Here is a 20,357-nt window from a genome sequence, read left to right as displayed (position 1 = left end):
TCAGGTCTGAGAGCAGTCTAGAAAGATCTGCAAGATCGACAGGCAAGTGTCGCTCTGTCTCTAGATCCAATCTTCAGAATGCTCATTATATAAGATGCAATCTAGTCTGCCGCATTGTTCATCTCCTAATAACGTATCAGACCGACGCTACAATACAAAGATAAAGAGTAGTCTATATGTCACAGCATAACCAAGTTAATATCTTGGTGAAGGGATGTTGAAGACCAACCACGTGCAGAAGGCTGCTTGATTGTATTTGTCTGAAAGTCCTTGTTCTCTCTAACGCATATCAGCACTAGAATTAGTTCTTTGATCACAAATTTTGTTTTTGTCAAAGAGAAAATGATGGGTTAGACTAAAAAATGTCTAACTTGTCAAAAAAGAAAACGCCTTTAAACCATCATTGCTTTTCTTTCCATTTCTTACTTTTGTAGACTGTCTTTGTTTCTAAACGATGATCTAGAAATAAACCCATCCTGAAAAGTTCTTAAGCTCGTGTCATGGGAAAGATGAGAGAGTATATGTTCAGTCCAAATACATCTTCTATGTGGCTTCAAAGAAGTTTCTGTGCATGATTTCTCAAAATCACACCAAGTTCAGCTCTTGGTATTATGCTCCGCTTGGAGAAGTTTTGATAAAAAAAAAATTAAAAAGAAAATCAGATAGGAATTATGACCTACATAATGGAAGTAACATCTCTGGTTTCCATGTAAAATTCATCCACCTTAGTATGTGATTATATGTGTGAAACCCAACCAATTATGTCAATAATCAAAATTAACCCACCGAGTGTGCACTTATCATGAGTTATGATGTGATTTGCTATGTTTATTGGTTATTCATTTGATTTCTTGATTTATGTTTCATATCTGCCAAAAGTTTTGTTAGCCATCAAAAATTACCTGGAGGTTGCCATATAGTAAGATCTTAATTGCATGCAGACCGATCGCTCAATTGAGTAACATTCATCACTCAGAGACTACAGCTTAATGCCAACTCCATAAAATGATCATGTCCTTATATTTGAATTTCTGAAATTGGATGTGTAATTGGAAACTCACCGACCATGAATCATTTTTTAGCACTGTTGTTTAAAATTTTGAAATTGCAAGTCAAATTGGAAACCTGCTGATAAGCACTTTTCCAAGCACAAAATATCTATGCTCTAATCTGCTATAGTCCAACAAATCAATTGGTTGATTATCTTTTGAAAACATTACAAATACATAACTAGATATCACCATTTATATCTGATCACAAACTCTTACTAAGAAGAAAGTTCGGCATGAGATCTAAGGGATGTTTGGTCTTCTCCCCAATTTAGAGTGACCTTAGCAAAAAACTCAATGCTTTCTGGAATTGTACCTCTTTTCATATTGGAAGCGGTAGAAATACCAGATTTTGGGGAGATTGTGGGTTGGGGCATGTCCCTCTAGCTCATTTGTTCAGCGACCTTTACTCTTGCGCCGTTAAGGAAAATGTTTCAGCCCATCTCAATGGGGATGGTGGCCTCTCGGTTCGAAAAGATTAAAATCTTCTTTGGCTTGCGCTTAAGAATCGACCTTACATCGGAGATGTGCTTGCAAAGAAAGGATGGCTAGCAAGTGGGGGGCTCATCGTTACGTGCCAGGAATGAGGAATCGATCCATCATCTGTTCCTCAGATGCCCTTGTATGAAAAGCTTATGGACTACATTTAAAACTTGCTAGAAGAAAGATGCATACACAGTGCACATCTTGGCGAAAACAGAAGATCAAACCCTTCTTAAAGGAGAGTGTGGGATCAGCTGATTTGGGCAACGTTTTGGAGTATTTGGACTGGGAGGAACAACAGGATCTTCTTGCGTAGGTGTTGTTCCATCTTCCCCACTCTTCAGAAAATCCTACATTGTTTGACAGAATGGTAGGTTCTTGGGTCTCAAAAGACAACAGAAGCTCAGGATTGGATCTGGTGTCACTTGTCTTCGTTCTCAACTCCACAAATCGACTGCACCTCCTGAGAAGGTTCTGCACATCGGAATCCACTCTTTGCTTCGAGTTGTTCTTCACCCTTGCAAAGACTTTCTGTGTCTTTCTTCTACATGAGACCTCTTCGTGCTTGCTTCCCTATTTTCTTCTTGTTCTTCTGTTCTACTGAACTTTATCACATCTACCCCTTGTGTTAAACCTTTGTATATATCCTCACTGCAATTAATTTAATGATATAGCATGCTGCTTAATCATGCAAAAGCTCCTCATGCCATCTGGCAAGAGAGGTTTGATGTGATACATGGGATGGGAGTCAATACAATCTATGCATGGTCGGCCCAGATCACAACTTGCCAAGCCATCACCATGTTAGAGTAGATGACTTATTGTACAATGATTGGCAGATTTGCAAATTTCAGCTTACAATTTCATCTCTCGAGAAGCTAACAAAGCTGCAAATGGACTAGCAATCTATGGAAGAGATCATGTGGAGAAATATTTTATTTATAATTTCCAGCATACACCACCAAACCTAGAGGACATACTAAGGAGACTCTGTATGTGTGTGTGTGTTTGTGTGTTAGTGAAATAAGAAATTCAGTTTCAGTAAAATGATCCTATCCACAGCTCCACTGGCTCATCAAATGCATTAAAGAATTAAGTTTTGACATATCACCTCAAGTTTGCTAAGCCATGTGCATGAGGAAAACTGGTAGATGGAAAAGCCCCATGACCAGTCATCCAATTTATTCAGAAATCATGCATCCCTTTGAAAACTAAATGCAGTCTTTAGTAAGGTGCCACTAATCTGTTCATTCGTATGTCCACACACAACTATAATTATGTGACTTACCATGGCTTTTGTTAGTGGGCTCACCAACGCTGTACATACACATGCTTGTACATATATTGATGGGCTTTGTCTAGACTTTTGTACGCATAATTATGTAACATATTAATTAACCTAAGGTACATATTCTAAATGAGCTATAAAGTCTGATGAATATCTCGGTTTTGCCATTTTTAGCTTTACAATAGCGACGATACTGTGAAATGTAGACTTGACTACGTATGAACTATGAAGCCTGTTTCATTTACTTCGTTGCCCGCCATCAGCTTGGGCTTTCGCCTAATGAATGCAATGTGTGGCCTCAAGCGTATTAGAAAACAATCAGGGACTTGAAGTGCCAGCCGTGCTACTCCAAATTCTCAATAATGGGACTATAACTTCTATGGGTTTCAGGTGTGGGCACACAAACATTGTTATTGTGCCCAATCCATGCCCATGTGAGCCTTGGCTTATGGGACTGGCGTAACTTAAGAGGCTAAGAGCATGGGAGAGGGAAGGAAAACATCAGTGTCATGAAGCCATGAATCAGTGAGCTTCTCTTTAAATGAATTGATGCAATGTGTTACCAAAATATGAATACATCATGCAGCATCCTTAGCCTGCGGGTGGTTAGTGTCATCCCTTGCTCTCTCCTTCGCATTTTATGCTTTTGTAAATGCTAGTGTAGCAGGTGAGAAGTTTGCAACTGTCATGAGAAGTGCTTAATGACATCTTTCGCAGACACTTGTATAAGGATGCAAACTAGTAGCATTTGGGTGCATCCACAATCTCTTCATGTACGGATATACATGGGCTTCTCGATTTCTGTGTGGAAGGCCCAAATGTTAAATTTGACATATTTTTATTTGTTAATGGGCTAAATCACGAGAGCACCCTCCTAGGCTCCCCCAGTCCTAATTCCTGAAACTCTGAAACCTCTATGAAGCCAAGATTCAAGTTCATGTCTCTGGTACAACCACCAAGAGATCTTTCAAGCATGCCAGCTAGCACCTTCAATCAAACAACTTGTAATAATCACATGCACCGTACTATTCCTCATTTTATATATTATTACACTATACGTGATGCTTAAAAAACCACAACCACATGATCCAATGAGCATAATTTTTCCTCAATGCACACTTATCATTAATGCTGGACAAAATCTTCCATTTCGATCTTCCAAACAATATTATTGCACCAGTCTCAGCCACAACTAATCATCCCAAATTTCACTAAAACTGCACCTCAGGAAACTCCAATTTGCTTGCACAGAGCCAAGCTATTGTGATGCTGTTATTCCCAGACTGTATCCACAGCGTCTCTTCCATGTGATACAGCTCCATGTGATTGCACCAGTACCACCGTTTAAATGATCCCAAGCCTGAACATTCCTAACATATCCCTTGTCTCATGGAACCTCCCTTCCATGTGGCCACCTTGGATCTGGAACCACATGATGACATGAAGGACGGCAATTATAGAAGTTACTGCACAGCTCAAAAGTATTGCTGATACTGCTTCATTCTATCCTCAGCTCTGGCAGTTTTCAGTCTCCGAGAAAACAGGAGTCAGGCTCATGCCCCTCGTGCCGAAATGACCAGTTTCATGATGCCTGAGGCGAAAGGAATTGGTATTGGGATCTTAATTTAGCCATCTGCTTGACTGCCAATTACCTTAGTGAGCTATTCTTCTGTACACCAATACGGACAACTCATTTGTTGTGACAAAGCTACTTGACAAAGGCACAATTAATGTAAATACCGGCCACGAATGCACCTTCACCACAGATTGTTGAGCTAACAAGGCCAGCAGGTTAAAGTCGGCAAGCGTAATTGAACTACTGCAATCAATGGGGTGGAGTGATGGGGACAAATGAAGTCTTATTTGATTCTTGTCTTGCAAAGGGTCCTACTAGCAACATGTGAAGGAGAATATTGATGGAACTTTATAACCCTTCTGGGATCGAAATGAGGCCTCAAAATGCTTTGGGCGAGGAGCATTTTTTTTTTTGGCTTGACAAGATGTGTCGATTGCTCGACTTGATGAGTTGAATCAAATTAATGTCCTTTGTATGCTCTTAATGTCCTCGAAAAGCTTTTGAGAGCATGAATGGCACGCTAGGGGCCGAGGCACAAACTTATTATTATCTTGGACCATCACTGTGGAACACCAGTAGGAATGGTTAAAACCTCAAAAAAAAAAAAAAAAAAAAAAAAGACCAGTGGGAGTACTAGTGAGGTTCTCCTGTGAGGTGGATGAAAAAGATGAACAGCGACGAAGTATCCTTATCGACCATGGTACTGTCTGAAGCTTTTAGAAGGGATCTCGCTGTTCTTTCGTATCTGTGATATGAAGTTGATGGAGAATGACAGCTTTACCACCCAACGTCATTAAGTACTGTTTGAGCCAAAAACAAAACCCCGGGCCCAAGGATAAGGGTTTACACATTATTGGGACCATCTGCAACAAAGAAGAAAAAGAACCAGCATGGACGAAACTCATGCGATGACTTCCAGCTGCTGCACCCTCCTCCAAATAAGTTATTCAAATCTCATCAAGTGTTTTCTGTATTCGACTCAAGAAATTGTTGGACGCTCGTTTAAAAAGACTGGGGACACCACCATGATCATGCTTAAGCTTGTTTCCTCCAGTTTTAGACGTTAATAATTCCTGCGCGCATGTCTCTCTCTCTCTCTCTCTCTTCTTCTTCTTCTTCTTCTTCTTCTTTTGATATGATTGGCAGCGCTCCTATAGCTATTCACGCAAAAGGAAAAGAGTTCATTGATTTCATCTTGCCAAATAAATATTAACGAAGAGACATCACCACTAGGTGGAAAGCTAAGTTATCGTTTGCTGCTCTAAAAAGGATGCAGAACTGTGGAAGTTGGAAGAGAGAAATGAATAAAAATAGGGTTGGACTGGAATAACGTAGAAGAAAATGACGAAAGGAAGGATTAAAGGTCGGTGGACAAGGCACAAGAGAACGAGACTGTCTTTGTGCCAAAGGATAGCATCCAGCAAACTGACCGAGCCTGGCACGGACCCAACTCCCCATCCCCACAGGAAAAATGGCCAGCTCGTGGCTCATTTGGTTACTGATCCGCTGCCCAGCTCGGTTAAGAAGGTGCACCACCTTCCACTCCCTACTACTAATAAAACCCCTTCCCATCCTCCCCACCCTTATCCTCCTCTCATTGAGCCGCTCCCCCTTCCCTCTCTCTCTCTCTCTCTCTCTCCACAAGAAAGAAAAGAAAAGCTATCCTGTTTCTTTCCAATCAAAAGTTCCCACATAGCAACCTATCTCACCACTTCTAGCGCTTGGAGAACCGAGAATCCCATTTGCCTTTTCTCCTCCTCCTCTTCCCTATCTCTAATCCAAATGCCCATTCCTCATTGACCCCAATAACGTCTCCTCCGCCGCCTTTGAACACGAATTCCCAGAAGATAACCATTTTAATGATTCCGCTCCCGATAATCTGAAGCCGTTTCGTTTCGGAGTCGAATTATTTAAATGGCCGCCTCCGAAACCGAGACCAGCAGGAACTCAATGTCATGCTCATCGTCGTCCAATTCCTCGCCGTCGCCGTCTCCGAAGAAGAACGGGTTAACGGGCGGCGGCGGGGAGAAGCGGGCGAGGGACGGGACCAAGCACCCGGTGTACCGCGGCGTGCGGATGCGGGCTTGGGGTAAGTGGGTGTCGGAGATCCGGGAGCCCCGCAAGAAGTCGCGCATCTGGCTCGGGACCTTCCCGACGCCGGAGATGGCGGCGCGGGCCCACGACGTGGCGGCCCTCAGCGTGAAGGGCGCCGCCGCCGTCCTCAACTTCCCCGACCTCGCCGCCTCTTTCCCCCGGCCCGCCACCCTCTCCCCGCGAGACGTCCAGGCCGCCGCCGCCCGCGCCGCCACCATGGACCTCCCCTCCGCCACCACCGCCGCCCGGCCCGACGAGTCCTCCGACGAGCTGGGGGAGATTGTGGAGCTGCCACGACTCGGGGAAGGGTTCTTCCACTCGGCCGAGTCGGGTGGCGGCGAGTTCGTGCTCCATGACTCGCCGGACCTGTGGGTGTACTCTCCGCCGTGGATGGAGGGCGCCGACGAGAACGGGTTCTTCTCCGACAGCGCGTGGGCAGCGGGGGGGCCATCGGAGGGGGCCCTTCCGACCGGCCTCGGAGCTCTCTTGAGGGACTGCTAAGATCCCAAAATCCTTTTCTTTTCTTCTTCTCTATCCCCCATTTGCTTAATTTCCATATAACTATGTGTGTCTGTTTACGAGACCGTCGGCCATTGTGACTGAATTAACTGTAGATTGTTATTTTTAGAAGCAATGGGGGACATTAAGAGAAGAAAAGAAATGGGATGCTCTCTGTCTTTCTTTGTTGGGGTGAAGACAGTGAGAAAACTACTAGGCTTTGGGTACTTGGTGTTTCCTCAGCAGCAGCGACATCTACTCTCCTGAGGTGTCTACGGAAATTGGCTTGGTTTCTGGGATCACTTATCAGATGTCTCTGCAAGGAAGTACTCATCTATTTGGACTGATCTTGGTCACTCCATTTGAATGTTTTTTTTTTTTTTTTTTACCCTTTTCCTGTGAATAATTGACCATCGTCCTCTCCCTCAGGTTCTTCCTTTTTATGGCAATCAACTCATCTCTGCTCTCATATTGCCCGTCACAGTGTTTTCTCCTTTCTCACTCTCACACACACATGATATGATTGCTGTCCTTGGGTTTGTCGATGAAAGGTCTTTTCTCCTGCTATGGAAAATTTAAGGATATTGATGATGAGATTGTGGAATGCTTAATACTTTTTTGCAAATTCTCACCTGTCTAATTGCTTCCCTATAAAAAATACTTTGGGATGAAACGGTTGTCTGGTCTAATTCTCGCCGCTCGGTGAATTTTGTGATCATAGATTCTTTCCATGTTCTTTGCATGTGTAGATGCGAGAGCAATTGAAGCAGCATTTTGGGTTCCCAAGTACACTTTTACAGCCTTACATCAATAGGTCATTTGCAATATCCAATATCTAACATTTTTAGAGAAAGACACTAACAACTAATGATTGCCATCTTGACTCATTCCATAGCTAAGTTGGGGCGTCTCTTTACCGGAGAAATTCTTTATACACCGCAGGTGGTATAAAAATTCTATGTAAAATACATCGTATTATGTGATTGATCACATAGCAATTATTTTTCAATGCACATTTAATATCTGCAGTCCTATTTTAGGTTTGAAAATTTTATACGATAAAAATATTTTTGCTTTTTAAAAAAATTATGACATCCTGCATCAAATTATGACTTTCTGCAGGATGTCATAATATGGTTTAAGATGTTATAATATGCAAAGAGTATTTTTATCCAACCACTTTCCAATGTATATTTAATATTTACAGTTTCATTTTTTTATTTGAAAATTTGAATGCCAAAAATATCTTTATTTTTTGAAAAAAATTATGACATTTTGTTTCTGCATCAAAATTATAACTTCTTGCAGACAGGATGCCATAATATAGACATAAGATGTTATAATTTTTTTCAAAAAGCAGAAGTAATTTTATCATTCAAAATTTTCAAATCGAAAATGAAACTACAGATATTAAATATATATTAAAAAATAATGATCATATAAATCAATCATATAAAATGATGTGATCCATGTTGGATTTTCTATACTATCTGTGGTACATAAAAAATTTTGCCTCTTTAACGAGAAAAGAAGAACCAGCTAATCCAAGACCAATTTGGTTCCACTATTTACTCCTAGAGGATGGTTCTATGCTGTTAGAATCTTATTTCAAAAATGACATATATTGTACTAAACGTATTATGAATAAACTAGCGCATAAATATACCTAGTTTCTTAGCTGTTAATCCATCCTTCTCTAACACAATATTATTTATTGCTGGTGATCGGTGGAAGCAAATTAAGCATGTGCGTCACACACCAACCACTCAATTGACCCAATTGCGACCGTGGGCCACGTGCCCACACTGATTGTGACGCATTTTGTCTTGCTAGAGCACAGGCAAGTTCACAAAACTTCTGCTTGCCCTTTGTCCAGAGAAATATTAAAAAATAAATAGAAAAAAAATAGTTGGGAAATTCCATAGAAACTATAAAGACATAAATCAACTCAACGACAATCTAAACAATGATTAGTTTCAAACAAATTTTTTTTTTACCCCTTAGAATTTACCAAACCATCAATCATCTTTCTGTCATAATAAAATATCAAACTTTGAGACAATGGATGTTTGAGGAAGATATTATAAGTTTCGATCTTGTTATCAAACATATTGTGTCGTGCCATGTTTCACCGACCTCATGAATCAAACCAATCCTCCTGTGTCCTGACATGCAAAATATAGAGATAAATTTTTGGCTGCAGGGTTGTGCCCTGAGGCAATACTTTTGTTTAATACCACCCATAATATACGTCATCAACTTTTCAAGAAGTAATAATAATGTAATTTTAATGATCATCTCGTTCATCTAGATGGTACAATTTGTTATAGTTGTACGAGCCTGAGTCCATAAGTTCAACTTTTTCAAGTCTAGTCAGTGTTCAACCTTGTGCTATGTTAATTATGTTTGTCATCGTATTGGCAAAGATAATGTCAGCAATAATGCATGAACGTTGTGGTTGGCCTCATCTGCTGAGTGGTTGTGAGGATAAGATTCTAATAATTTCTTATGCTGTGACGATAAGATTCTAAGAATTTCTTACACTCCTACGTAAAGTTCGTATTGTGTGTGTAAAATTTATTCCCAGAACTCTCTGGCTCCCCTGTGAAGCAAAAACTAGGAGACAATATCCATGAACAAAATGCATAAAAATTCCTTTGACAGCGTAGGATTTGCTGTACTTCACTGCTTTTATGAAACCAACAAGCACTTATAAGTATGAGCGTATAGCCATTATATATATATATATATATATATATATATATATATGGGATATGACCAAGTGGCAACGGGAACATGGGTTTCATATTAATTGTGGCTAAAATGTTACATAGCAACATCTTGATGGTATAATTTTAATTAAAGAATGAAAAAGATCTAGCTAGCTCGTTTAACGGAGTTCTAATGGGATCTGATGCATTAGTGTTGGTATGATTACATTCAAAAAGATCTAATTTTTAAAATTTATAAGTAAAAGAATTATAATTTATTTATAGAAGTATTATTTAAAAATAATTACATTTGCTTTTGTATGGGGTTGCAACATCTTCTAAGCGTGATGTTTACATGTCAAACAAAGATGTTTTGTGGAGTGGTAGACTTGCCATCACTACTGAAATCTCGATACTTATATATGGTTAAATTTGTCAAAAGAGAAATTCTAGAAGTGTCTCGTAATTCAAATAGCTTCTTCCTTGCATTTTTTATTATAAAGATGCAATGGCTACTTCAATCATTTTTCTATTGATGATCATGACATCTTTCTTCCTCATTAAAGAGAAGAGAGTTGGTTCATTCACATGCAAATGTGACATTTTTTTTATTTTACAAGTCTAAATTTTGAAAATGCATCATTCAAGGCTTGAACCCAGAATCTTTAGTTGCTAAAAAAAAATAAAAAAAGACATGAACATCAAACCTAATTCTATATGTGATTAAACTTAGATATTAATAGAAGTTATACATAATATGTAGTAGAATCTTATGCACTTAGTAAAACAATCCATCATCCCCACTACAATAATAAAAGCCAATGTAATTTGTAAGCTCATTGGATTCTTCACCACAACCTTGTGGCATCTATAATATTTTAATGGAATTGCATAACAATGCATGATGAACCCTTTAAAACAATGGCAAGGATGATATACATGCTTAGAATTACCTTCAAACTCTTAGGAAAGCAGGCAGTGTGTTTTATAAAAGTAACATAGCTAAGAAACATGTTCATTAAATCTAGAAATATTTAGTGGGATTCAACCACTTTGCATCTTCCCTTTAAATCAGAATCAGGAAGGCACACATTCCATAAAGAAGAAAAAGAAAACGAAAGGCTACCACAAGAATAGGTCCAACTCAGAAAATTCAAATTAAATATAGGGGGAACTCTAATTTTAATTTTTCAGCTTGGTTTGTATTCAAATTGATCTGCTTCATTTCCATGTCTTATGAAATAAATTAACAGAGAAACTCATTTTCTTCTTAAAAAAACAGAGAAAATCATTACAAAGCAATAATGGCGATTCTTTTTGTCCTTTTTTTTTTTTTAACGTCCTCTATTGGTGGATTCATCCTTCTTGAATCAAGCATTCTACACTAGCATTCCTTGATACTCATTCAGCAGATACTCTTTTCACCTAAAAGAAGCATGAGTTAATTCTTTTGGAAATTTACAAGAAAATAGTAGTCACTAAACTGATTCCATTCTGAACGAAGTCTTGCTAGGAGATTTTTCATGCTCAATCGGCTCTTAGGATAGAGGCCTCTTATTCCCCTATCTCATTCAAGTTTAGCCTTTGTACCCTTTCTCTTTACATAGAAGTTGTCTTATAAAATAATTCATATGTGAGATTTTGCCAAGGGGGTCAATGAAAAAAAAAAGGAGGACAAAACCTACCCACGAGCCAAAATACCCAACTCTAATCAAAGATCAACAGAATTCACAGACACATTTTAAAATTTCTTAAGACACCAGCACAAATATCTCTTTTAGATTCCAAATAACATTTTGGTTAAGTATGCTGCAAATTGACATGATAATTGTGCTTACAAGAGATGGATGCAGTGCTCGACACATGCACCTATATCTAGCTCATCTTTATCAGCATGTCAATGTGTGATCAGAACATTGTGAGGAGATTGCTGAATTCTTTTGTTTTCTTTCTATTTTTTTGTCTTATGATGCAAACAACTTATATGTGAGCCAGAAACGTAGAGTTGTCGACATATAGGGCTGGCAAAATATGATCTGACCCACCAACCGACTCGTATTCGATCCGTCATAAACAGATTTTGATTTAGGTTAAACGGATTCGGATTATAAATGGGTCAATCCATTTAACCCGTTTAATAATTGGGTCGGATATGGGTTTTAGATATTTGACCCGTTTAACCCGTTTAATATTTAGGTTGGGTTAAGTCAGATAACCCATTTAACCTGTTTAACTTATTTCTGACCCATTTAACCATTTAATTTGTTTAATTTATTTAAGATCCATTTAATCTGTTTAACCTATTTAAGATCCGTTTAACCTATTTTTGACCCATTTAACTTGACCTGTTTAACTTATTTAACCCGTTTGACCTAATTTGATCTATTTAATAAACGGATTAAATGGATCGGATCGGATTACCTGTTTAATAAACAGGTCGGATTCAGATTTGAATTTTTGACACGTTTAATAAACAGATCCGGTTTAGGTTGATCATTTTCTGATCTAATCCGTTTATGACCCGATTCGTTTATGACCGATCCGACTCATTTGCCACCTCTATCGACATATTGCTCGTAAGTGTCATAATAGTGAAAAAATAAAGTGATTACAAGAAAAGGAGGGGATTGCTCAAGACCATACACCGGTTCTTGGTGATTTAAAGAACCTTGACTACGATAATTCTTCTCCCTCTCCCTCTCTTTTTCTACATAGGTCAAGTCTGTAGCTCAAATTTATGATTCAATATATGCAACACTGCATGGGACTCTCTCACACTAAATGACATGAAGATATAATTTTTTTTTTGGGATGGGACTAAATGACATAAAGATATTTTTTTATTTTTTGTTTTGGGGGTGGGGGGTGTGAATGGTGCCTAGGCACTAAAGGGTGCATTTGGTTAGCCATCAAAAAAATAATTTTTTTTTAATTTTTTAAAAATAAAAATCAAAAAGCAATATTTGATAACATCATGAAAAGAAAAAAATCAAAATCAAAATAATCAAAATAATTGCTTTATATATTTTACTTTTCAAAACTTATTTTTCTGCTTTTTTTTGCTTCCGCATGTCTAAAACATCAAACCAAAAAGTAAAGAATCCGAATCCTTCTCTCTCGTCGAGCTCTTCACCTTCTCACCCCCTTCTTCCTCCCTTTTTAAACCCTTCTTCCTCATCGAGCTCTTCACCTACCATCCCAAACATTGCTTTTTGCTTTATAGCAACATAGTTACCAAACATACTTTTTATTTTTTTTACTTTTACTCAATAGCAAAAATAAATAAAAAATATTTTTTAAAAATCAAAAATCAAAAAGTCTAACCAAATACATCCTAACTATTTTAGTGATATATAGAATAATATGATATATTCTCTTTGTTATTACCGCCATCATTTAGCAAGGTCCTTGAATGTAATTTGTTTGCTCGACAAAATGAGTAGATGGTATGCCTTCATTTGAGAACCACCCGACCCACGATTGCTATCAATGTTTGTGATCTTATATGCTGATGTAGTCGAGCACAATTATGCGCAAGAAAATGGAGCAGTTCTGTATGAATTAGTGTAACATGCAAGCACAAATTGCCTCTTATATATATACATTCCACCTCCTTGGCTTTCAAAAGGTCATAGTATAATTAGTTTATTTTTTTTTTTCTTTTTTTTGAGCAACCGGTGCAGGAGTTATCTAGGTTATAGAATTTTTCCCTCCTGTTGATCTCAAACCTGTTTCCTGATTTCAAAAATTGAGTGCTACAATTATAAAGTAGTCTAGTCTAATTTTGCTGACAAAACAATATTAGAATAGCATAATGCTGTCTGAGCACCCCACCCCACAAAAGCTATGAATTCTCCTCCTTGGGCAGTTCAACATGTGGGCCCAAGAGAAATTTTTGTGCACTGCAGGTGGTATAGAAAATTCGATGTAGAGCACGCTGTCTTGTCCGATTGATCTACGTAGTTATCATTTTCTAATACACATTTAATACATACAGATCAATTTTTTTATTTAAAAATTTTGTATGATGAAAATATTTCTATCTTTTAAAAAAATTATGGCATTCTATAATATAATATGGTCCAGAATGTCATAATATGGCCTAAGATATCATAATATGAAAGAGTATTTTTATTCAACCATTTTCTAACATACATTTAATACCTGCAGATCGATTTTTTCGTTTGAAAATTTTAAATGCTGAAAATATCCTTGTTCTTTGAAAAAAATTATGACATCTTATGCATATTATGACATCTTGTGAACAAAAATTATGATTTTTTAGATGCAGAATATCATAATATGGATATAGAATATTATAATTTTTTCAAAAAATAGAGATATTTTCGTCATATAAAATTTTTAAATAAAAAAACGATCTGCAGGTATTAAATATGCGTTGAAAAATGATAATTATGTGGATCAATCGGATAAGAGGTATGTTCTATGTTGGATTTTTTAAATCGCTCGCGGTGTCCAAAGAATTTTGCCCGAATCCAATAGTTCATCAAAAAAGAAACATTCGGATCCAATAGCTTTTAGGGCTTCGATGATTGCATGCAAACGATCTAAGCTCAAATAAGTGGGATCCAATAGCTTTTAGGGCTTCAATGATTGCATGCAAACGATCTAAGCTCAAATAAGTGGGACAATAGCACGAGACAAAACTTCCATTGTTTCCTATCTCTGTTTCTCAAAAACACCAAAAATTAAAAAAAAAAAGAAAAAAAATCTCAAGACACAGCCCTTGCACCTTTGATGAAACCGACGTCACTGTCTCGTGTACGAGAAATCAAATCTCTGGCCGCTTTAAATGCCATCTTTGAGCAAGAAAGCAGACCCACCACCATGAATCTTCTTGTCCTCCACAAGAATAATGCTTTCATAATTTTTTCTAGCCATCTTTTTCAATCTCTAAATTTGTTTAATGAAGAATATTACATCCTAGTTGTAATCGTACGCATTAAGCGTACTCGGTATGAGTCCAAAACGAATGCATGCGGTGTTTCCTAGAGCACGGATTATGATTGTGCTATGTCACCGTAGACCGATTGCGAGGAAATATTTTTAAGTCTACTCAGGAATCTGTGTCCTTTATAGACAATTATGAATGGCTCGGGCAGTGGGACCAAAAGCCACCTACCCCATATTGTGTGGTCGATTTATCGTCAAAAGATCCACACAAAAATCACATAATATGGGAGACTATTTCCATATTGGGGGAAAGATGCAGGTCAACAATGATGATGTCGATGAATTTTATGTGATTGTTGATGTGTCCAAGGAAAAGGTTATCATGCAATATTATCTATATGTTTCATTTAGAGAACAATCATTCATTACATGCCGTCGACTAATGATGATTTTTTCCTATCAATAAACAGAAAACTGATGATGATTTCATCGAATCTTGTGGTGCCATCTTGCATGTCTGGTAGCAAGCAGAACTTAAACCAATCAACTTATCTCAAATTAGTCATCATGATGCAGTAAATGATCTAGTATTTAATCAAAATCCAATATTAAAATTGTTATTTGGCATAGTGTTTAGATTTCTAGACAAATGTGACTTGAACTCCATGCTTTCCTTAAGAAAACTTTGCCATTTGAATATGTGCATAAGTTTTCTGTTTATCATAACATAATTATTTGTACAAATTCCAAGTTTTAGAAGGGGAAAAAAAAGCATAAGAAACTTTCAATTTTAAAATAACATTTTGAATATCTGTGCCATATAGGTTGATGGATCTTGTCGAAACTATGAATGGCCAAGTCATGAACTACTAAAGAAATCATTTTTTTTAAAAAAAAATCTTTTTTATCATACCACATGAGCTTCATGTTCTCATTTTGCACGTAATTCATCTTAATTTATTTCTTATAAAAAAACAGAAAGAAATCCATTGAGCAAAAATAACAATATGTTTGTTAATTAGTTAAATAAAAGTCCCAATATGGTTGTTCCTCGGTTATCTAGCATGTTATGCAAGTGCTCATCATCAGTTATCTAGCATGTTATGCAAGTGCTCATTATTTGGTCATATAATCCAAGACATCTGTTTGCCCATGTAGAAATATATAAAAGTTGATAACATATCAACGAGCAACAATTCCCTCTTAGAAAGCTATCCTACTCAAGTAGTGCCGTAAGGCACTCCAAAAATGTACATGAATATTTCTCTTGCCAGATGACAAGCAAGGATTAGTGCAACTCACAGATTTTTTTTTTGATGAAATTGAGTTAGAAAAAGACTAACTCAAGATATATTATAGATAATATAAACTTACAGCATTGTGACGTTGGATAGGGGTGTTAATCAGATGAGGAGAGATACTGCTTCTTTCTTCAGCGAAACCTATTGATGGGATTACAGATTATAGGTTAACAGGTCTGTAGGTTTTTCCTGCCGATAAGTTTACAAGTTATCACCCTGAAAAGTTTACAGCAATAACCTGTCCAATTTTCTGAAGAGTAAAGTGCCAGTAGACAGAACTTTTGAGACAGTGGTTAGAAAAAAAATCAGCTATGTTGCAAGTGAGTTGCAGCAAGCAAAAGCAAGATATCTTATATGAGTGATCTGTTCCTAATGTCGCGTACAACAGAGTCGCCCACCAACACTGTGATGGATTGAGTTACCGTGAAGATGGCCTCATTGTTGAAATGAGAGGAGTGTGATGCCTAGGAAAGAAACAGCTTTGAGTATTGGAGTGCAATAGGCTTTGGGAGATAGGCATGAAAGTCAAAGCAACGCTTATTACGCTCCTTCCAGATAGACCATAGACTCACTGCTAACAACATATCCAACCCTGGCAATATATTTTTCCTACAATCTTGCCACCTCCATATAGTCCATAGATCCTCTAGAGTATTGGGTAGGTCATCCGAAACGAAATCTTTAAAAAGCATGTGCCAGATCCTTCTTGAGAATGTACATTGCATGAATAGATGATCTGCCATTTCGCCAGCATCGTCACATAAGGTGCTGTTGGGGAATACCGACCGATCTCACTCACGCCGACTCATCGTCGGGCCTACATGACCGACGTCCGACTTGCCGACCGACCGACCGACGGCTGCCGACCGATCGACGGCTGCTGACCGACCGAGGATACGTCGGTCGGATGGACCTTTTCCTCTCTCCCAACCGGCTGCACTATGGAGTCCGATGCCCGACTCCTGCAACATGCCCGACTGATGTCGGAGGGCCCAAATTTCCACCCGACGCCCCTCAACTGGCCACCGACCTATGGTCGGTCGGCTCCTCCAGACGCTGTACGACTGTCAGAAACTGTCAGTCCTGACAACGGCATGCGGCACTGCCGCCTAGGGGCATTATCCCACCTAAGCATGGGTCAACCCTAGCGATTTGACAGCCCTACGGCGATTTGACACCTTTACGGCGACTTGACATCTTCAGTGAGTTGACAATTCTTCAATTGTCCGCGCCATTAATAACGGCGCCATACCATGCTCCACTATATATATCGGGGAAGGCAACAGTGCTAGAGGTCCCTTCGAAAACTCTCAAGCTCTCCCCCTCTCTCTCTCACCCTCTCTCTCGTTGAGCTCCTTGTTTTCTTTTCACTATTGCCTAGTCTCCTCTCTGACTTGACCGTCGGAGGGTCCCCGCCGGAGCCACCTCCGGTCAGTGCGGACTTTCTTTTGCAGGCGCTCGTTCCCGCGACCAGGCGACGAGGGGATTGCCGCAACAGATTGGCACGCCAGGTAGGGGGGCTCGCAGTGACAAGTTAGTGCTTCATTGACAGCACCAGGGATTGTAACCCCACGGAATCCAAGATGACAAAGACAAGAGCCCAGCGATCGAGGGTCACTGGATCGGCGAGGCGCTCTTCCCACCGGGAAGAGGCCTCTCCTCCACCCTCCATGGCGGAACCTAGCTCTCCGCACCCCGCGGTGACCACGGAGGCCAGATCGCAGCGATTGTGCGGCAAATGATCGTGCTGACAGACGCGGTCAAAAGCTTCAGCAACAACGGTCCGGCTGCCGCCTTCACCGGTCGAGCAACCGCGGCACGTCCGATGCCCTCCAGGAGCAGCCGCCGACGCCCACATCGGTCTCCGTCGCCTCCGCAGGAGCACCTGCCACAGCGCTCCTACCGAGAGGAGGAGGGGCGCCCGGTGCGACACCCATCGATCTCGGCAGCTTCTCCCTCCCAGCTGGAATGAGCAAGGAAGGAGAAGCGACCGCGAACGCCATCCGCCTCTCTCTCGGACTCCTCCGGAGACTCCACTCCTGGGGTCTCCCAGCACCGACGGATCGACGACTACGAACGCAGGTTCGAAAAAATCGACCGTCGGCTTGCCCAGCTGCAAGTGGACGGGCAGAAGTCTTCAAATGACGTCGACTTCCAGACCGCCCAACCTCTCTCCCGACTTATCCTCGATGAGCCGATCCCCAGTCGGTTCAAGATGCCGCATGTGGAGCCTTACGACGGCTCTACCGACCCAATCGACCACTTGGAGAGCTATAAAGCTCTCATGACGATCCAAGGGGCAACCGACGCCTCCTTTGCATCGGCTTCCCCGCCACGCTCCGCAAAGCTGCCAGGGCCTGGTACTCCAATCTTTGATCGAAAGTATCCACTCCTTCGGCAGCTCGAGCACTCTTTCGTGGCCCACTTCAGCACCAGTCGGAAGCCACCGCGAACATCGGACAGCCTTTTTTTCCTCAAACAGAGAGAAAGCGAGACGCTCCGACACTTCGTGACGCGATTCAACGCGGCCACGCTTGAGGTCCGGGACCTCAACGAGGACATGGCCATCTCGACCATGAAACGGGGCTAAGGGCATCCCGATTCACTTACTCCTGGACAAGACCCTCCCCCGGACGTATGCCGAACTATTGGAGCACGCGTACAAGTACATGCGCGCGGACGAAGGAGCCTCCGACCGGTGCTTGACCGAGTTCAAGGGCCCGAAGGAAAAGTGAAGAAAGGGTCGGGACCCCGCCGAACCTAGCAGGCCCCCGACCGACGGTCGGGTCTCACCCCCGCAGCGGAACCAGAGGTCGCCCCGACGGCAGAATCCAAGGCCGACACGCCCCAGGTATGACTCCTACACTCCTCTCTCTGCTCCTCGTGCGCAGATTTTGATGGAGATCGAGGGGAAGAGTACCTGCGACGGCCTCCACCTCTGAAGGCAAAGGATCTCGACCGACGGAAGTACTGCCGATTCCACCGGGGCCACGGCCACAATACCGAGCAATGCATCCAGCTTAAGGATGAGATCGAAGCTCTCATCCGTCGGGGATATCTCGATAAATTTCGGAGGAACCCGCCGACTCAACCAGTTGCCGACCGACGACCCCAGCCAACTGAAGAAGCGACGATAATCGGCCAACGGTCGGGTTATCAATATGATTTCCAAACGACTGGGCCCGGGGACGTCTGCTGGAGGGGAGCCGACGAAGAAGCTGCGCTGGACGACGTAATTACTTTTACGGAAGATATTCGGGGCATCCAAACTCCCACGACGATGGTGTTGTTGTCTCAACAACAATAGCGAACTATGATGTAAAAAGAATCTTTGTAGATAATGGAAGTTCAACGAACGTTTTGTTTTACTCGACCTTCTCCCGGATGCGACTATCGACCGACCGACTCAAGAGGTCTCTACACCCTTGATAGGTTTCGCTGGGACGCTGTCACGATGGAAGGAGAAGTTACTTTGCCCGTGACGGTCGGCACCGAACCACAACAAAGCACAGTCATTTGACTTTTGCGGTCATCCAAGTGTCTTCGGCCTACAACGCCATACTTGGAAGATCCGGACTAAACGCCCTCAAGGCGATTGTCTCGACGTACCATCTCCTGGTTTGGTTCCGACCAAAAATGGAGTGGGAGATACGCGGAGACCAACAGCTCGCTCGCCGATGCTTCCAAATCTCCGCTCAAAGCGACGAGTTGAATGGCTCCCTAACGATCGACAAGCTAGACCAACGGGAGGAGGAAGAAGGGGTTCACCGGCCGAATAGCTCGTTCCCATCTCGGTAGCGGAGAATCCCGATCGAGAGGTATGGTCGGGTCTCAACTACCCGACCCAGAACGACGACAGTTGGCGGAGCTGCTGAAGGCCAACCCGACATATTTGCTTGGTCGACAACAGATATGTCGGGCATTTCCCGGAGACAATAACGCACTGACACAACGTCGACCCAACGATGAGCCGGTGAGGCAGAAGAAGAGATCTTTTGCTCCTGAAAGACAGAAGGCCATCGATGAAGAAGTGGACAAGCTACTCGAGGCAGGCTTCATCAGAGAAACTATATATCCCGATTGGCTCGCCAATGTTGTCATGGTGAAGAAAGCCAACGGAAGTGGAGGATTTGCATCGACTACACCGACTTGAATCGGGCCTGTCGAAGGACAGCTTTTCACTTTTGAAGATCGACCAGCTGGTGGATGCGACGTCCGGTTATCGACTGCTCAGCTTCATGGATGCCTTCGTCGGGTATAACCAGATCCGGATGGCACCGAGGATGAGGAGCACACTGCCTTCGTGACCCCCAAGGGTCTCTACTGCTACAGAGTGATGCCCTTCGGACGGAAGAATGCAGGAGCTACCTACCAACGACTCGTCAATAAGGTCTTCAAAGACCAGATCGGGCGCAATATGGAGGTATATGTAGACGACATGCT

General features: G+C 41.2%; 1 protein-coding gene across 1 annotated transcript; it reads left to right on the top strand.

Annotated features, from left to right (window-relative positions):
* Nucleotides 1–6,002: 6,002 nt before the first annotated feature.
* On the top strand, nt 6,003–7,808 carry LOC105036955 (dehydration-responsive element-binding protein 3). Its single transcript, XM_010912672.2, has one exon. The coding sequence runs from the start codon at nt 6,311–6,313 to the stop codon at nt 6,989–6,991; it is 681 nt and encodes a 226-aa protein (XP_010910974.1). The 5' UTR covers nt 6,003–6,310; the 3' UTR covers nt 6,992–7,808.
* Nucleotides 7,809–20,357: the final 12,549 nt, after the last annotated feature.

Source organism: Elaeis guineensis, chromosome 2 (assembly GCF_000442705.2).
Source record: "Elaeis guineensis isolate ETL-2024a chromosome 2, EG11, whole genome shotgun sequence".
Lineage (NCBI taxonomy): Eukaryota > Viridiplantae > Streptophyta > Magnoliopsida > Arecales > Arecaceae > Elaeis > Elaeis guineensis.
This window is presented reverse-complemented; position numbering and strand designations above follow the sequence as displayed.